The 17,820-nt window shown below is 48.6% G+C and overlaps 1 protein-coding gene across 1 annotated transcript; it reads right to left on the bottom strand.

The window, feature by feature from the left end:
• Window positions 1–1,996: 1,996 nt before the first annotated feature.
• On the bottom strand, window positions 1,997–17,381 carry ASF1B (anti-silencing function 1B histone chaperone). Its single transcript, XM_033925516.1, has 4 exons — window positions 17,224–17,381; window positions 6,590–6,705; window positions 5,688–5,864; window positions 1,997–4,031 (listed from the first exon to the last, which is right to left on the bottom strand). The coding sequence occupies exons 1-4, from the start codon at window positions 17,330–17,332 to the stop codon at window positions 3,825–3,827; spliced, it is 609 nt and encodes a 202-aa protein (XP_033781407.1). The 5' UTR covers window positions 17,333–17,381; the 3' UTR covers window positions 1,997–3,824.
• Between the last annotated feature and the right edge of the window lie 439 nt (window positions 17,382–17,820).

Raw genomic sequence — 17,820 nt, 5'->3', positions numbered from 1 at the left:
GATGAGGATGGAGCTTGCAGGAATGGGGCAGAGGCAGGCACAGAACGGGAAAAAGAGTTCTTGCGGGGACAGGGAAAATTTGTCTCTGTGCCATTCTCTTAGGGGATGGCATGGGGAAAGACTGCAATGTATTCTTGCACTTCTTGTTTTGCCTGCCACATGTGTACAGGAGTTGCACACCTGGAACATGCAGTCACATTCCTTCCCCTTGCTTTACTAGCGCACATAAAATTTTCATCCTATTTGCTTTGAGCAGTGGAGGGCTTAATTTTCAGAACTATTCCCACGTTGTGGTATGTACAGTACACCATAGCATTGAGCCTAAGGAGTGTCAATGGACTCTGAACCCTGCCTTCCTTGCTTCACAGCCTCTTGCTCCAGTCCAGGGCAGCACATGGCTGAGGAATAGAAACTGTCCAAGAAAAGGAAACGCACCCTACAGTTGGCCTCACCGGCAGACTAGCTGAATCAAGGTGTTGTCTGCTGTTTAGTCTACAAGTACCAGGAGATCATGTTCTCCCTCTTCCCCTACCACTCCACAACGTCCAGAGACCAGCATGTGTAGATGTTTTTCTCCCTCATACACTAAGCCTCAGATTTTTATGATTGTAACCGAGGCTGGGTTATGTACGAGTAGTTTCAACTCTGGATTTTTGGGGTTTTTTTTCCTTTTGCCACATTATAAACTGCTTCACTTTTTAATTTTATATACTGTGGTCATTATTGTTGGTCCTTTCTGTCTATCTGGTTTCGACTGCTACTTTTCAAAGTGCACTTTGGTCAGTACTGGGTCCCATGCTTTGTCATCACTTGCCTATGGCATTATGATCTATTCCGATATGAGTATTGTTTAAACAGCTTAAAGTTCATTTAATAACATGAGGCTTTTTCCTGACCAAGTACTGACAATGTTTGGTATATAGGAGTGGTTGACCTCAGAGCCCTACATTTTGAAATTTGTACTTTTAAGCTTTTGCAATTATGGAGGGTATTTTTCCTTTCTAATTTGGATTTGTTTTGTATATAACCTCTGTCTGGACATTGTCCAAGTAGATAAAAGCAGTGTCTCGCAAACCTTTTGAAGCCAAAGCACATTAAACACAAGGCTGCGTGTGGATGTCAGGATGACGACGGCACAAGCATGTCCAGAGGCCCTCCAGACAGGACCCTGAGCTTGTTATTTCTTTGCCGGGGGGGGGGGGGGGGGATGCGCAAGAGGAGAGGTGCAGAGTGAGGGCCAGTTGAATGCCTACGGAACATGCCTCTTGCTGGGAGAGGCTTATCCTGTAAGCAGTCAATTGGTGCCTTTCCTCCTCGCCAACTTCCTGTAGCGCATCCAGAATCTTACCACAGCATATAGTTTGCAATACACTGGGCTAAGGCAGGGGTATGCAATTCTGGTCCTCGAGAGCCACAATGAATATAGATAAGATAGATTTGCATCTCAAGGAGGCAGTGCATGCAAATCTATCTCATGTATATTTATTGTGGCTATCTTGAAAACCCAACCTGCCTGTGGCTCTGAGGACCGGAATTGCCTACCCTTGGGCTAAGGAAATAAAATGAACCTGAACCAGAGTGAACAGATTACTCCCATCCCAAGAGCTTGCTCTTATTCTCTCTCAGCATCTTCCCTCCTCGTTCCTAGTCTAGAAACAGAACCCAGCCTTCCCATATGGCACCTGTTAGGAAGAAGCATTACCCTTCTTGTTTCCAGATCACAGCACTTACCTGACCTTCAACGTCCCCCTCACTTACACAGAGGGGATTGTTTGAGGGATGGAGAGAGTTTAACAGGACAAAAACAAAAGGCCGTCATGGATTATTTGGTTACATACAAAGGTATGTACGCCAGGATACACCATCATCTCAGCCCTGTTTACAGCAGGGTGTGAATATTTAGGGAACAATTTTATAAAGAGAACAAAAAGGCAAGTTCAGGTTCCAACCAACTGCAACAGTTAAAATCATGCACACAGGGGAAAAAAAAATAAAGTATGGTCAAGCTCCCAAGTGCTTTATTTCTAGATCTAAATTACCAATATAAAAAATGATTTTTACAATATACAAAAATGGTCTGATGACATTAGAAAAACATGCTCACAGCTAGGAACTGCAAAATTTTAAATACTGTCCAAAGGACATGAAAAATTTACACACTGGTAAGTTCAGTCACAATACAGAAATTATTTTTTTGGATAAAGGTATAGCACTAATTTAACCTTTGCGGTGGGGGTTTGAAGTTTGTTTCTACTGGTCTCAACCTCAACTCCTGTCCCTCCAGATGCATGATGTTTCAACCCCGGGCCAAAATGCAGGCTCAGGCAAGCTATTTTAAGAGACACCCCCAAGAGTTCCCTTTCATTCCAAAGAAGGCTTGGGGGGGGGGGGAGGGAATTAATTCTAAGAGGAAGGAGCCTTTACACTGCCACCACTGGTGGAAGACACCGATATGTCTAGATTATAGGTACACTTTCCTGACACCCACAGCCAGTCAGGCCAGGGACAGATCTAAGCAGTACATATAAGTGCACTGAGTACCAGCTCTTGCCTCTTAAGAATACATGGCCAGTTATCTTTATCAAATTTGTCAAAAGCCCTCCTCTGCCCCCCCCCCCCCCCCCATCTATACGATCATGGAGTACATTCAGCTACCTTTTAAAGAGCTAGCACAAAACTAAAGTGAGAACTAGCCAAGTACACCGCTAGATTTCACTTTGCCTAGTTTATGAAAAGCACCATCATTAGTTATGAGGTATTAGAAATACTCTCCCTAGGCAGCAAGTCCCCCCTTCTGAGAGCAGAGTCTCTGTAAAAATGAAAATGAAATCCTCCCAGCGGTTTGGAGGTGCCCCTGTGATTTTATAGTCAAAAGCTGCTCAGTGGGATACTTCAATGCTTTTAAAATCCATGTTTAGCTCAGGACAATAGAAACATGTTAAGACTTCAGGAAACACTGGACAGATGAAGGCTATACACACTGTCACAAACAGCCTCTGACGCACTTCTGCTCAACACTGAACCCAAATGCCCCCCAAAAAAACAAAAGCACTGAAGGGAGTATGTCACTGATGATTACAAAGTGGAACCCCATTATGTGACTCAGATTTTAGACTTAAGATTGAGAACCTGACCGCTGTCTAGTGTGGGTGTTCTGTCTACTATCACGTCAGGGAGGAGTCCAAACGATGTGCTGAGCCTTCACACCCCCCTCCGTGCCAAAGAAGCAGGACCACATTAATAAACAAAGGTAGAAAGGAAGCAGAGTCCAAGATACACATCTAAAAATCAGTTCTACAGCACCGGGAATCTAAGCATTTTAAGACAAGACCTACGGACGCTGCCCACCTACACATTGCCTGTTTCCCCATAGATGCCATCTGGAGCCACCGGTTGAGAGGAGGCCCAGTAGAGGACAGAGGCAGAGACAGCACAGCTCATCTAGGAGATTTGATGTGTGACAATCTTCTGTGGACGCTCTCTCCCACCCCCGAAAAAGCTCACACCTAGGAGGAATCAGGTATAAAAGCTTCTGCCCAACTGTTCCCCTTAGAGTAGGTTCCAACCTTGCTGAAAAGGCACTTGTGTCCCCCTGCTCCTCTTAATGCTACAGTTGCCTCAGGCTATGCCAGACAGCGCTCGGCATAAAACAAACCTGCAAATCCAGTCCGAGAGAGCGACAAGCACGAGCCAAAGCCCCAGGGAGCTCTCAGGTCAGACAAGTCGCTGCAAAGGCTCCCAATGTCTGTGTCACCGAGTGCTTGCTCTATTTCTATTTGCCAAAGAAATCCCCTTCCCCCACCGCAACATCAGTGAAAATCGGGTTACATGCAGTCCATGGAGTTCTCTGGGATGAGGTTGAGGGCTCCCCCAGGTGCCAGGCATTTGGAAGAAGTACAGTTTGAGGGAAGCATGTTATTGGGGGCAGGATCCACATTCTCAATGTCCTCCATCTTTTGATCTGAGGCGTTGTCCCAGTTGATGTGGAAACGGGTCACACGAGGGTTAGGAGCCAGTATGTTCCTCTGAAGCTGGACAGAAAAGGAGAGAGGAGAAGGGGAGGGGACAGTCTATGAAGCAGACATACGACTGCACAAGGCACAAGCCCACCCTTTCACTAAGAGGAAACGGGTCAAGTTTTTTTCAGCAGCTGAGATAGTGGCACTTTTGGTACAAGTCCTGCCTCAGATTGCTCAAGTTTAAATTTACACCAGCCAACAGCTGTTCTTAATCTATTTCTGAGCAAAACATAGGGAACAGAAACCCCACGTAAAGTCACAGAAGAACAAGTGGGGAGTGGGATATTCCTGGTCTGATAACATTATTCCAAACCTGGACTTTATGTGAATTTTTGTGTATTACATTACATTACATTAGGGATTTCTATTCCGCCTGTGCCTTGCGGTTCTAGGCGGATTACAATATAGAAATATCTGGGATATTCCAGTAGAGTTACATTTCAGGATAAGAGTAAGTTACAGGAACAGTAATGAGTTATGATACTACAATTTCACAGAAGATAATACTTGTTACAGAAGATAATACATATAACGGAAGATAATGCATTTAACAGAGGTAATACATGTTAACTCGATCGGTTGAATCGGGTGTAGTGTAGCAGAATTACAGTACATTCTAGATCGCAGATAAAAAGATAATATAGGTGGGTATTTCCGAAGTCGTTGATTGGGAGGTCATTGGGTGGTGGTTAGAGTGATGGGAGATATTTTTTGAACAGTAATGTTTTTATTTCTTTGCGGAACTCTTTTTTATAATAGTGAATTGATTTCTACAAATAAATATTGTCTACTCCAAGGTTGACATGGTCTATCCCACTCCCCACTTAATCTTATTTCTTGCATCTCTCTCATAGAAGACCGGAAGTTTTAACTACACTCAACATTAGATGAATGACTGCACTGCCCTTGTAATTTCAATTATAAACCCTTGTCCAAACACTTTATATTCTGAATTCACATACACATTCAATACTTTATTCAAATGATTTGAAAGTGCAAGAATAGTCAATTCATTTCAACTATGTTTACAGGATATCCATTATGAATATGCACAAGAGATCTGATGTACTGCCTTATTTCTCTCATGCATGCATATTCATGGAGGAGTAGCCTAACAGAGCAGTCCTCTGGGCATATAACCCTCCAGTGCCCCAGGTATGAAATAAGTACCTGTATATAATATGTACTGCTTTGATTTTACCACAATAAAACAGTACAGGCAGTCCCCGAGTTACAGATGCTAGACTTAAGTACGATTCGTAGTTATGGCTTCATTTGATTTCACTGAGCAGTATTTCCAGTGGCCTAGACTCCTACATTTCTCCTATAGCAGATTCAGGAATGATGCATGGCCACATTAAGAACAGTGTGTGGTTGTACTTGCTGTACCTTAGAGGGAACACTGACCATTGGCCCTTTTGGCAGCTGGGAGCAGAATCTTAAAATTTACATACAAATCAGACTTAACAGCTTTAAAAACCTAACTCGCACTTAATCCAGGGACTGCTTGGATATCAAATTCTCTTCCTTTCATAGTGGCTATCCTGAAAACTCAACTGGCTGTAGAGTATCCAGAGCTCTGACAAGTTCTGTTCTAGAGGAAGCACATTCACTGCCCCCCCCCCCCCCAAAACACACACAATCACCTCATTCACACAGGTATCTTACCTGGGAGAAATCTGGCTTCAAGGGTGGATTCTCTCTCAGTTCAGGGCTCACATACTCATTATTAACGTAGTATCCCACCCGAATGAACTCCTGACCTCGGTATGTACACGTGATCAATACCACAGTCACACCAACGGCATCCGTTTCAGGAATAAGGCTGGAGTTGGGGGCATCGGCCTGGAAGAGACATGTTGGCTCAAGAAAACAACTTCACTGCCAGAGGACATGGGAATAGCAATGGGTAGAGTTGTGTTTAAAAAAAGGTTTTGGTACATTCTTAGCGGTAAAGTCCATAAACGCTTAAGGCAAACCTGAGGTTGGTAGAATGCTATCTTGCTACTTCAGTATTTTGCCAGAAACAGGTTACTTTGACAGATGGACTTTCAGTATGGCACTTTGTATGTTATGTACAAACTTTTAAGCACAGGAGTTTAAAATTAAACAAAGCCTTTTCCATAATCTAAACAAAAGATCTAATGCTAAAGCCTTGGAGGGCATTTTTGCAGCAGATAAAGAGAAAGTGTCTCTCTCTATAAACTTGTTGGCTTCCTTTATCCAAGTCTTGCCTTACTTGCATTTATACAGTTTCCACCCACTGTCTACAATGTGTAAACGGGGGATAAGGGTGCTTGAGGCCCCCCCCCCCTCCCTTGCATCAGGGTCTCATCAAATCTAGTGGGGGAAATAGTGGGAACTAATCATATATGAAGAGCAAAGACTTTCCTGCATGTACTATTCAATGCCTTTTGATCACAACATTTAAAATCACATGCATAAAAACATCTATTTAACAGATAAGATGACCTGCACATTTTACAAACATTTGCCTCTGATGGAGACTTTGTTTCTATGTATTTTCAAAAGCCAAGCCCCCCCCCCCCCCCACACACACCTGAACTTACCTGAAAAACAAACATGTGTCTACCAGCCGGCACAGGCCCCACCAGGACTGAATCTAAAATCTGGTCATACTGTTCACTCTCAGCTGAGCCAACATAAATGATCTTCCATTCTAGATCTGAAAGAGGACAATTCGTTAGGGGCTGGTGGAAGGGATGATGACAAACTACACACAACAATCTATTACAGGGCCAGTCCAACAGCATGACTATGACGTCCTTTTCAGGAAGCTCAGATCACATTCTGGTAGGCAGAACACATATCAATAAAGCTAAGTAGCAGGATAAGAGGGAACTATTTAGAAAAATTATAGGCTAGGAACAAAAAAAGAATCACTCTGCAGGACAAGTATCCATGTCCCTACCAGACCCTACCCCACCTCAACACTTATGGGTCCAGCATCCATGGCAGCTGGTTCTGACAACCCCCTCTCCCTCCCTTACCAAAAGCAGTAGTGGCAGCCGGTGAGCAAAGGCAGTGACATAAACAGGCCCCACCAAGGGACAAAGCCAGGGCTGGCCAGAAGCAGCCCATTTATTTCATTGCCTTTGCTCATCAGCTGTCAATACTGCTTTGGGTAAGGGAAGGAGGGGGGTTGTGAGGACCGGCTCTGCTGCTTAAATGAGGGAGATTTTTGACCTTTGTGATGCTTCGGGAGCTGGAGGGAGGATGTTGAGTCAGGATCACGACTTTGGAGGTTGTCTGAGGGGCACAGGAGATCTTTTTTTTTTTTGCCAGTTAACTGGGATGCTATTGTACTGTTTACAGCTCCTTTACATCTCATCCGCCCACCCCTCGCCCCAATCTCTCAACCATTTTCTTGGAGTCCTGCAAATGGAGACATAAATGCAGTTGGTTTTCATTGCCTGCCTGGAATATTTGGTCATCATTATGAGGTTGGGTTGTAGCAAATTCCTGTTCATGGGTTAATGAAAAAGGATGTACCCTACCTACAATTGTGCTGTGTTAATGTGAGCATTATCCAAATGGTGTTTGAGAACACAGTTCCCTTTTTCAGGATTTTGGAGGGGTCTGGAGGTGTTTCAACTTTAAGGTCTGCAAACTAAGGGCTTGTAAAACATCATTCTGAAAGCAAAGGTGAGCAAGGGGAACTAACTGCCGATTCCATCAATTCCCACTTGATCCTGGGCTAGTGGCTGCACAGCAGACAGAGCCCCAGATTTAGATAGCTCTGCCTTCCCTAAGAAAAGGGAGCCTACAAGTCTTGCCTCGGATGTAGAACTTAAACCAGCTGTACTTACCCCCCCTTGCAGGCTCACGATCTTATTTCTCTGGCCGTTTCTTACGCATTAGTACTAGCTGTGCAATTTGTGATTCTCAGCTATGGACGCGAAAAATACCAGGCAATCAGACAGGGTTGGGGGACGCTCCACCGGCCGGCAGATGGCGCTACGCAGCGACTCCCTTTCCGTCCCCACTCCTCGTGGCCAATCGCATCGTCAGGAATGAAGAGCGGAAAGAACGCGGCCCTCGCTGAGGGCCAATCGGGTGCAAGAGGGGAAATGAAAAAAACTCCCGCCGGCGCCAAAGTTGCCCTGGCTTTGCGCAGCCTGATTTTATGATCTGGGAATCTGTAGAGCAGTTAAGGATGGCGTTCTTCGCCCGGTCTCAGAGCAGGCGCAGCAAAGCAACGCAGGACAGGGGAAAATAGCCACAATCTGCACTTATTGGGCGGGGAGGGAGGTATGGGATCTTTCCCCAGCCCTGCAACGTCAGGCCTCATCTGCACAAGCCTCCAACGCTTATGAATTTACAGCGGGGGAGTGTTGGGCAGGGGTTTTCAGGATTTCCCCCATGAATATGCATTGAAAGCAGTGCATGCAAATAGGTCTCATGCATATTCATGGGGGAAATCCTGAAAACCCGACTGGATGGCGGCCCTCAAGGAGAGACTGAGATCCCTGATGTAGGCCAACCCCCGAAGTCTCTAAACCAGGGGTGTCAAAGTCCCTCCTCGAGGGCCACAATCCAGTCAGGATTTCAGGATTTCCCCCATGAATATGCATTGAAAGCAGTGCATGCAAATAGGTCTCATGCATATTCATGGGGGAAATCCTGAAAACCCGACTGGATTGCGGCCCTCAAGGAGAGACTTTGAGATCCCTGATGTAGGCCAACCCCCAAAGTCTCTAAACCAGGGGTGTCAAAGTCCCTCCTCGAGGGCCGTCATCCAGTCGGGTTTTCAGGATTTCCTCCATGAATATGCATGAGACCTATTTGCATGCACTGCTTTCAATGCATATTCATGGGGGAAAATCCTGAAAACCCGACTGGATGGCGGCCCTCAAGGAGAGACTTTGAGATCCCTGATGTAGGCCAACCCCCGAAGTCTCTAAACCAGGGGTGTCAAAGTCCCTCCTCGAGGGCCACAATCCAGTCGGGATTTCAGGATTTCCCCCATGAATATGCATTGAAAGCAGTGCATGCAAATAGGTCTCATGCATATTCATGGGGGAAATCCTGAAAACCCGACTGGATTGCGGCCCTCAAGGAGAGACTTTGAGATCCCTGATGTAGGCCAACCCCCAAAGTCTCTAAACCAGGGGTGTCAAAGTCCCTCCTCGAGGGCCGTCATCCAGTCGGGTTTTCAGGATTTCCTCCATGAATATGCATGAGACCTATTTGCATGCACTGCTTTCAATGCATATTCATGGGGGAAATCCTGAAAACCCGACTGGATGGCGGCCCTCAAGGAGAGACTTTGAGATCCCTGATGTAGGCCAACCCCCGAAGTCTCTAAACCAGGGGTGTCAAAGTCCCTCCTCGAGGGCCGCAATCCAGTCGGGATTTCAGGATTTCCCCCATGAATATGCATTGAAAGCAGTGCATGCAAATAGGTCTCATGCATATTCATGGAGGAAATCCTGAAAACCCGACTGGATTGCGGCCCTCAAGGAGAGACTTTGAGATCCCTGATGTAGCCAACCCCCAAAGTCTCTAAACCAGGGGTGTCAAAGTCCCTCCTCGAGGGCCGTCATCCAGTCGGGTTTTCAGGATTTCCCCCATGAATATGCATTGAAAGCAGCGCATGCAAATAGGTCTCATGCATATTCATGGGGGAAATCCTGAAAACCCCACTGGATTGCGGCCCTCAAGGAGGGACTTTGAGACTCCTGAGTTAAAGCTACCCTTGTGAGCCCGGGAAAGTCACTTAACCCCCCCTCCCCCCCATTGCGCCAGGTACATTAGATAGATTGTGAGCCCAGACAGGGAAAATTCATGTACACTTTCTGAGGTCCCCTGGAAGAACAGTATAGAACAGTGGTTCCCAAACCTGTCCTGGGGGACCCCAAGCCAGTCGGGTTTTCAAGATATCCCTAATGAATATGTATGAGAGAGATTTGCATATAATGGAAGTGACAGGTATGCAAATCTCTCTCATGCATATTGATTAGGGATATCTTGAAAACCTGACTGGCTGGGGGTCCCCCAGGACAGGTTTGGGAACCACTGGTATAGAAAATCTGAATAAAAAAAGTGTTCTCATTAGAAATCTATTTTCATACATTTCAGTGGAATTTCCTGCTTTTGAGCCCTTTGTACATTCGGCACACAATATGCAGGCAAATCAGGCGCCAAGTGCTTTCTAATATTGGCTGGTGTTAAATTTTGAGCATCAGCCCCCCGGATATCGTCACTAAGAGGGGCATAAACAAAATAAACGTCCCAAGTCGAATTTGGTCGTATGGCGCTACATGCCCAAAGTTGGCAGCGGGGAAGGAAGTGTCCATTCCTCGGAAAAATATGTCCAGACCGCCAGTATGTCTAAGTCCCAAATGCCTAGAACAAGACCATTGGGACGTGGGTGGAGCCAGCATTGTGATGGACTGGCCACCCAGGCAAGGCAACAGAGCAGTGGGGCACCTTACAGGGCACTGCTGTGAACTTCACAAAAAGGGTGCCACATAAACATCTACCAGATCTCTCTTATAGGTTATGGTAAGTCCCTCCAAAACCCACTCGTCTACAACCCTAATAGCCCTTATGGCTGCAGATGCCACTTATATGGCAGTAGAGTAGGGTTTTGTTTATGATGGGCTCACATTTTCCACCATGAATGAAGTGGTTAGAGTGGCTTATGAGCTTGGGTCCTTCTCTCTATGGTTCAATAGCCCACCTCCCAGGCTATTTAAGAGACCTGTGTGCAGTTCTACTAGGCTTTCCTATACTAGGTGCTGATGTTCTGGAGCAGGGGTCTCAAAGTCCCTCCTTGAGGGCCGCAATCCAGTCGGGGTTTCAGGATTTCCCAATGAATATGCATTGAAAGCAGTGCATGCACATAGATCTCATGCAGATTCATTGGGGAAATCCTGAAAACCCAACTGGATTGCGGCCCTCAAGGAGCGACTTTGAGATCCCTGTTCTGGAGGTACATTTTTTTATTCCAAGTGTGAGGGGGTCAGTGATCACTGAGGGCGTGTGTGGGGGGGTCTTTACTTTGTCTCTGCGGTGGTTATCTGGTCACTTTGGATACCTTTTGGGCACTTATATCTGTTTTTACATCATCTAAGTCGCAACGTATAAGTTCCATCCGGGAAGTCTTGTAAAACCTTCAATTATACCTGCAGGACGACCAAGTCTAGGTCGGCTCACATCTCGCCCCAACTACTCCTACAGAAACGCTACATTTAGCTCTGGGTGCACAGCAGCATTCAGAGGTCTAAAAAGTCCCTGGATATGTAAAAAAAAATAGGTTTGATTATCGGCGCTTGGATGATCTGTCTTTTAGGTCGTTCAAGTGCCAACTTGGGTGAGTTTTTTTTAACACATTTATGTTTCAATTATGTGCCCCTAAGTATTAATAAATCATAAAACAATTTCTTCTGAGCAGAACTAATCCTACCTGGGAAAAAAAAAAAAAAATCCACCTTGTAACCAGCCCTGTCTTCAAAGCCATTACTCAAGGTGCACCATTAGGATTTCTAAGCCAGTCTTCCAATTCATACCGATGTCACAAAGAAACAAAAACGACAGATAATGGCTAAATGGCTCATCCGCAGCATCCACTATCTCCTCTCCTTAAGAGATTCCACGTGCTTGTCCCATACTTTTTTGAATTCCAACACGCTGCTTCAATCACCTCTACCGGGAGATTATTCCATGCATCTACCACCCTTTCCGTAAAGAGAGGGTTTCCTTAGATTACCGTATTTTCACATAGATAAAGCGCACCCGTGTAAAATGCGCACACGGGTATAGCGCGCAAAAAACACATATTTATGTACATAAATTTTTATATACCACGCACACCCGTATACCGCGCATGCTGCCCGACTCTCCTTTCGCCCGCCCCGACTCTCCTCTGGAGACCCCGACTCTGTTTTCGCCCGCCCCGACTCTCCTTTCCTCCTTGAAGTACTGTCCCTACCCTGAAAGCCTGATGCCCCCCCGACGTCCGATTCACTCCCCCACAGGACCGCTCGCACCCCCACCCCAAAGGACCGCTCGCACGCACACGCACCCCCACCCGAAGAACCGCTCGCACCCCCACAGCCTCACCCCCCTCCCCCATGGAGAAGCTTTCTACCTTGTTTCCAGATGCCAGCCCAGCTGTTTTCTCTGCCGGCGGTCCCGCCTCTTCTCTGAGCCCTGCTGCGCTGCTTTTTCTTCCGGCGGTCCCACCCTTTCTCTGACATCAGAGAAAGGGCGGGACCGCCTGAAGAGGAAGCAGCGCAGCACAGGGCTCTGAGAAGGGGCAGGACCACCGGCAGAGGAAGCAGCTGGGCTGGCATCCGGAAACAAGGTAGACAGCTTCTCCATGGGGGAGGGGGGGAGGCTGTGGGGGTGCGAGCGGTCCTTCAGGGTGGGAGTGCGAGCGCTTCTTCTGGGTGATGAATCGGGCGTCGGGGGGGGGAAACTATGTAAAAAAAATTTTGTACAACGCGCTCACGCGTATAACGCACAAGGGTATGCGCGGTTTGTAAAAACCACGTATAACGCGCACGTTATATGCGAGAAAATACGGTACTCCCGAGCCTATTGTAGCTCAATGACCCATTCTGATCTTGTAAATGAATAACAATTCAACCTATTGAAACCTTATTCCCTATAGTTGCGACAATTTCGCTTAAAATTAAAACCGTCTCCAGAGAAGGTTTTGGTGCCTGTTGGCTTTGTTAATTATCTATATGGCATCTTTCAGATGCATATTTGACGAGCTTGGGGTGCATTATGGCATTTACGTCGATGTCCAAACCCTCCCTTCCCCCATATCAAATGAGGACTTGGCAAAAAATTGAACCTCTATAAGGACAAAATAGGGCAGTGAATGAAATTGAATAGATTGGCTTTAAATCTGTTGGTAGAGAGAAATCCGGAATTATTATAATGGGAGTCTGACTTTGGTTTCCTATTAGCTTTTCATTTGCTGCAAGGCGATTTGATAGAAACGGCATTTCAAGTGGTTTACATAACTTTTTATACACCCAAAGACTTCCAAGACTCCTGATGCAGGCCGTGACATGTCGGGTCGTTGAGTTACTTTGGATGAATAAAGATTTTGGATCAATCAGATGAGTTGAAAGACGCTTTTTTGTGCACCTTTCTGATTGGACATTTCCACTTTGATTTGTTCCTTCACACCTATGAAGGACCCAGCTGTAACTTTTGCTACTCAATGTAGGGTAGTGACTACAATCTGAGACGCTTTTGCCACAATGTGCTGCATTTTCTTTTTTTTTTTAAAAGCCTTAAGCTGTTATCAAGTTAATTTATATCTTTTGGAAGCTCTGGCATTGGTTCTCTTAAACTTCTCAACGAGTGTAGGCCTTTTTCTGTTGCAGGGCTACACTTGCAGAATTCAATGCCTTTAGCACTGCGCTCGCATGCTATTTTGTTTCCAAAAAGAAAGTGGAGACTTAATGAGAACTGTAGCTTCAATGACACTTTTACCCAGAGATAATCCAAACACCAGACCTGTCTATAGCATTATCTTGATTTGAATGCACTTGGATAAATCTTTAACCTTTTTTTTTTTTTTTAGTTTAGTTTATAATTTTTAGACTAAGCTCTCAGATGCCTGCACTGTGCCATCATTACAGATATCTACCACAGTTAAAGCAAGACAAAGGTATCTTTCATCGAGCTGAGTCTTACAAAAGTGCCGATAGATTATAAACTAAACTAAACAAAAAAAACAAAGGTTAAAGATTTATCCAAGTGCATTCAAATCAAGATAATGCTATAGACAGGTCTGGGGGATTATCTGTCGATATATGTGACCTGTTTCCATTGTTAATTATTTTACTTTTAACCAGAGACCAGAATAAGAGCCCGTGGGGTGGGGGAAGAGATAGAATCCAAAGTGAAATTGCCAAATCTCCAGCAGTCCCAACACAACAGAACCGTTTTAAGGTGAAAAACCAACTGGGCAGAGGCAAGTAAATGACTCTCTTCAAAGCTACCATTAAATAGCAGCAAACTAAACATAAAAATGGAGTCATTACATCCCACCTCTCCCCACCCTCGACAAAGACTTTCTACCCCCTTCCTAAAGGCCTCAGAAAAACTCTAATCCCCTGCTCTACCTCCCCCCTTTCTCCCACTGGAGCTCTAATCCCTGCTCTACAGCCCCCTTCCCCAGTCTCAAGGGAGCTCTAACCCCCTGCTCTACCCTCCCTCCTCCTACTACTAGAGCTCTAATCCCCTGCTCTATCCCCCTCTCCTTCCCCAGGATTCACAGGAACTCTTAATCCCTGCTTTCCCCCCTTTTCCCACTGGAGCTCTAATCCCCTGCTTTATTCCAAAGTCCCAAGTGAGCTCTAATCCCCTGCTCTACCCCCCCTCCCAGAACTCTAATCCTCTTCTCCAAGTCTCACCACCGCCTCCGCTACCCTCCATCCTCAAGGGAGCTCTAATCCACTGCCTTTTCCCCCCCTCCCCCAGGGAAGCTCTAATCCCCTTCTCTGGATCTCACCGCCACCTCTGCTGCCCCCCCCCAGTCCTCAAAGGACCTCTAATCCCCAGGTCTCATGGGAGGTCTAATCCCCTCCTTCTCCTCCTCCCCCAGAGCTCTAATCCCCTTCTCCAAGTCTCACTGCCGCCTCTGCTGCCCCCCCCTCCTCCCGGGAGCTCTAATCCCTGCTCTGCCTCCCTTCTCCAGGTAGCTCTAATCCACTTCTATAGGTCTGACCGCCACCTCTGCTGCTCCCCATCCTCAAGGGAGCTCTAATCCCCTGCTCTACCCCCCTTCTCCCACTACTAGAGTTCTAATCCCCTGCTTTATTCCAAAGTCCCAAGTGAGCTCTAATCCCCTGCTCTACCCCCCCTCCCAGAACTCTAATCCTCTTCTCCAAGTCTCACCACCGCTTCCGCTACCCTCCATCCTCAAGGGAGCTCTAATCCCCTGCCTTTCCCCCCTCTCCCAGGGAAGCTCTAATCCCCTTCTCTGGATCTCACCGCCACCTCTGCTGCCCCCCCCCCGGTCCTCAAAGGACCTCTAATCCCCAGGTCTCATGGGAGGTCTAATCCCCTCCTTCTCCTCCTCCCCCAGAGCTCTAATCCCCTTCTCCAAATCTCACTGCTGCCTCTGCTGCTCCCCATCCTCAAGGGAGCTCTAATCCCCTGCTCTACCCCCCTTCTCCCACTGGAGCTCTAATCCCCTGCCCTTCTCCCCTTCCCCAGAGCTCTAATCCCCTTCTCTAAGTCTCACCACCACCTCTGCTGCCCCCCCCTCCTCCCTGGAGCTCTAATCCCCTGCTCTACCCCCCTTCTCCCACTGGAGTTCTAATCCCCTGCCCTTCTCCCCTTCCCCAGAGCTCTAATCCCCTTCTCTAGGTCTCACCGCCTCGGCTGCTCTCCCCCCACCCCCTCACTGGAGCTCTAACTCCCTGCCCTTTCCCCCCTCCTCCAGGGGAGCTCTAATCCCCTTCTCTGGGTTTCACCGCCACCTCTGCTGCCCCCCCCCCCCGGTCCTCAAAGGACCTCTAATCCCCAGGTCTCATGGGAGGTCTAATCCCCTCCTTCTCCTCCTCCCCCAGAGCTCTAATCCCCTTCTCCAAATCTCACTGCTGCCTCTGCTGCTCCCCATCCTCAAGGGAGCTCTAATCCCCTGCTCTACCCCCCTTCTCCCACTGGAGCTCTAATCCCCTGCCCTTCTCCCCTTCCCCAGAGCTCTAATCCCCTTCTCTAGGTCTCACCGCCTCGGCTGCTCTCCCCCCACCCCCTCACTGGAGCTCTAACTCCCTGCCCTTTCCCCCCTCCTCCAGGGGAGCTCTAATCCCCTTCTCTGGGTCTCACCGCCACCTCTGCTGCCCCCCCCCACCCCGTCCTCAAAGGACCTCTAATCCCCAGGTCTCACGGGAGGTCTAATCCCCTCCTTCTCCTCCTCCCCCAGAGCTCTAATCCCCTTCTCTGGGTCTCACCGCCACCTCTGCTGCCCCCCCCCCATCCTCAAAGGACCTCTAATCCCCAGGTCTCATGGGAGGTCTAATCCCCTCCTTCTCCTCCTCCCCCAGAGCTCTAATCCCCTTCTCCAAGTCTCACTGCCGCCTCTGCTGCCCCCCCCTTCCTCCCGGGAGCTCTAATCCCTGCTCTGCCTCCCTTCTCCAGGTAGCTCTAATCCACTTCTATAGGTCTGACCGCCACCTCTGCTGCTCCCCATCCTCAAGGGAGCTCTAATCCCCTGCTCTACCCCCCTTCTCCCACTGGAGTTCTAATCCCCTGCCCTTCTCCCCTTCCCCAGAGCTCTAATCCCCTTCTCTAGGTCTCACCGCCTCGGCTGCTCTCCCCCCACCCCCTCACTGGAGCTCTAACTCCCTGCCCTTTCCCCCCTCCTCCAGGGGAGCTCTAATCCCCTTCTCTGGGTTTCACCGCCACCTCTGCTGCCCCCCCCCCGGTCCTCAAAGGACCTCTAATCCCCAGGTCTCATGGGAGGTCTAATCCCCTCCTTCTCCTCCTCCCCCAGAGCTCTAATCCCCTTCTCCAAATCTCACTGCTGCCTCTGCTGCTCCCCATCCTCAAGGGAGCTCTAATCCCCTGCTCTACCCCCCTTCTCCCACTGGAACTCTAATCCCCTGCCCTTCTCCCCTTCCCCAGAGCTCTAATCCCCTTCTCTAGGTCTCACCGCCTCGGCTGCTCTCCCCCCACCCCCTCACTGGAGCTCTAACTCCCTGCCCTTTCCCCCCTCCTCCAGGGGAGCTCTAATCCCCTTCTCTGGGTTTCACCGCCACCTCTGCTGCCCCCCCCACCCCGTCCTCAAAGGACCTCTAATCCCCAGGTCTCACGGGAGGTCTAATCCCCTCCTTCTCCTCCTCCCCCAGAGCTCTAATCCCCTTCTCTGGGTTTCACCGCCACCTCTGCTGCCCCCCCCCCCATCCTCAAAGGACCTCTAATCCCCAGGTCTCACGGGAGGTCTAATCCCCTCCTCCTCCCCAGAGCTCTAATCCCCTTCTCCAAGTCTCACCACAACCTCTGCTGCCCCCCCTCCTCCCTGGAGCTCTAATCCCCTGCTCTGCCCCCCTTCTCCCACAAGAGCTCTAACTCCCTGCCCTTCCCCCCTCCCCCCTCCCCCAGGGGGCTCTAATCCCCTTCTCTGGGTCTCATCGCCGCCTTTGCTGCCCCCCCTCCTCCCGTCCTCCCGTGAGCTCTATCTCCCTGCCCTCCCCCCCTCCCTTACCGTCGGGCAGGTCCTCGATGCACTCGAAGGTGATCTCGAACTGGAAGGGGTTCCTGAAGGGACAGGGGTTGTCCAGCACCACCACGTTCAGGATCTGCACCTTGGCCATGGCTCGCGCAGCCCCAGCAACCGGCGCGCGCGTTCAAATAGAGGGAGGGAAAAAAAAAAAAAAAGGGCGCGAGAAGCCCGCCCGCCCGCTGCGCGCATGCGCCTCCCCCCTCCCAAGGCCTTCCGCCTCGACCGCGCGTGCGCGCCAGCCGTCCGCCGCCCCCATTGGATAGCGGGGCCGGACAAAGGATCGCGGGCGGGGCGAGAGGAAGGTTACCTTGGCAACGGGAGCCCGTAGGGACACCCACCCCCGACGTTGAAAAAACAGAAGAGGCGGATGTGTGCTATGGCACGCCCCTTGTAGGAGGGGCTTTCTGGAATCGATGGAAGACATTGGACGTTTCCTCCAAGAGCGCGTACCAACGTGGTTTTTTTAAACCCTGCAAGGCTAACCATTACTTTTACAAGCTCCAGAGCTTACCTATGCTTTAAAAGTATGTCCTTGTAATTTCACTGAGTCTTTCTTACTTTTGCCCTAGTGTTTTTCCC

This window comes from Geotrypetes seraphini, chromosome 16 (assembly GCF_902459505.1).
Source record: "Geotrypetes seraphini chromosome 16, aGeoSer1.1, whole genome shotgun sequence".
NCBI classification, from domain to species: Eukaryota; Metazoa; Chordata; class Amphibia; order Gymnophiona; family Dermophiidae; genus Geotrypetes; species Geotrypetes seraphini.
This window is presented reverse-complemented; position numbering and strand designations above follow the sequence as displayed.

Bases quoted from the DNA above. Each gene is read 5' to 3' on its own strand.
- ASF1B (XM_033925516.1), bottom strand. From the start codon at position 17,332: ATGGCCAAGGTGCAGATCCTGAACGTGGTGGTGCTGGACAACCCCTGT. The intron at 6,706-17,223 runs GTAAGGGAGGGG...GTCCTCTTTCAG, and splicing joins CATCGAGGACCTGCCCGACG to ATCTAGAATGGAAGATCATT. The intron at 4,032-5,687 runs GTAAGATACCTG...TTTTCTGTCCAG, and splicing joins TGAAGCCAGATTTCTCCCAG to CTTCAGAGGAACATACTGGC.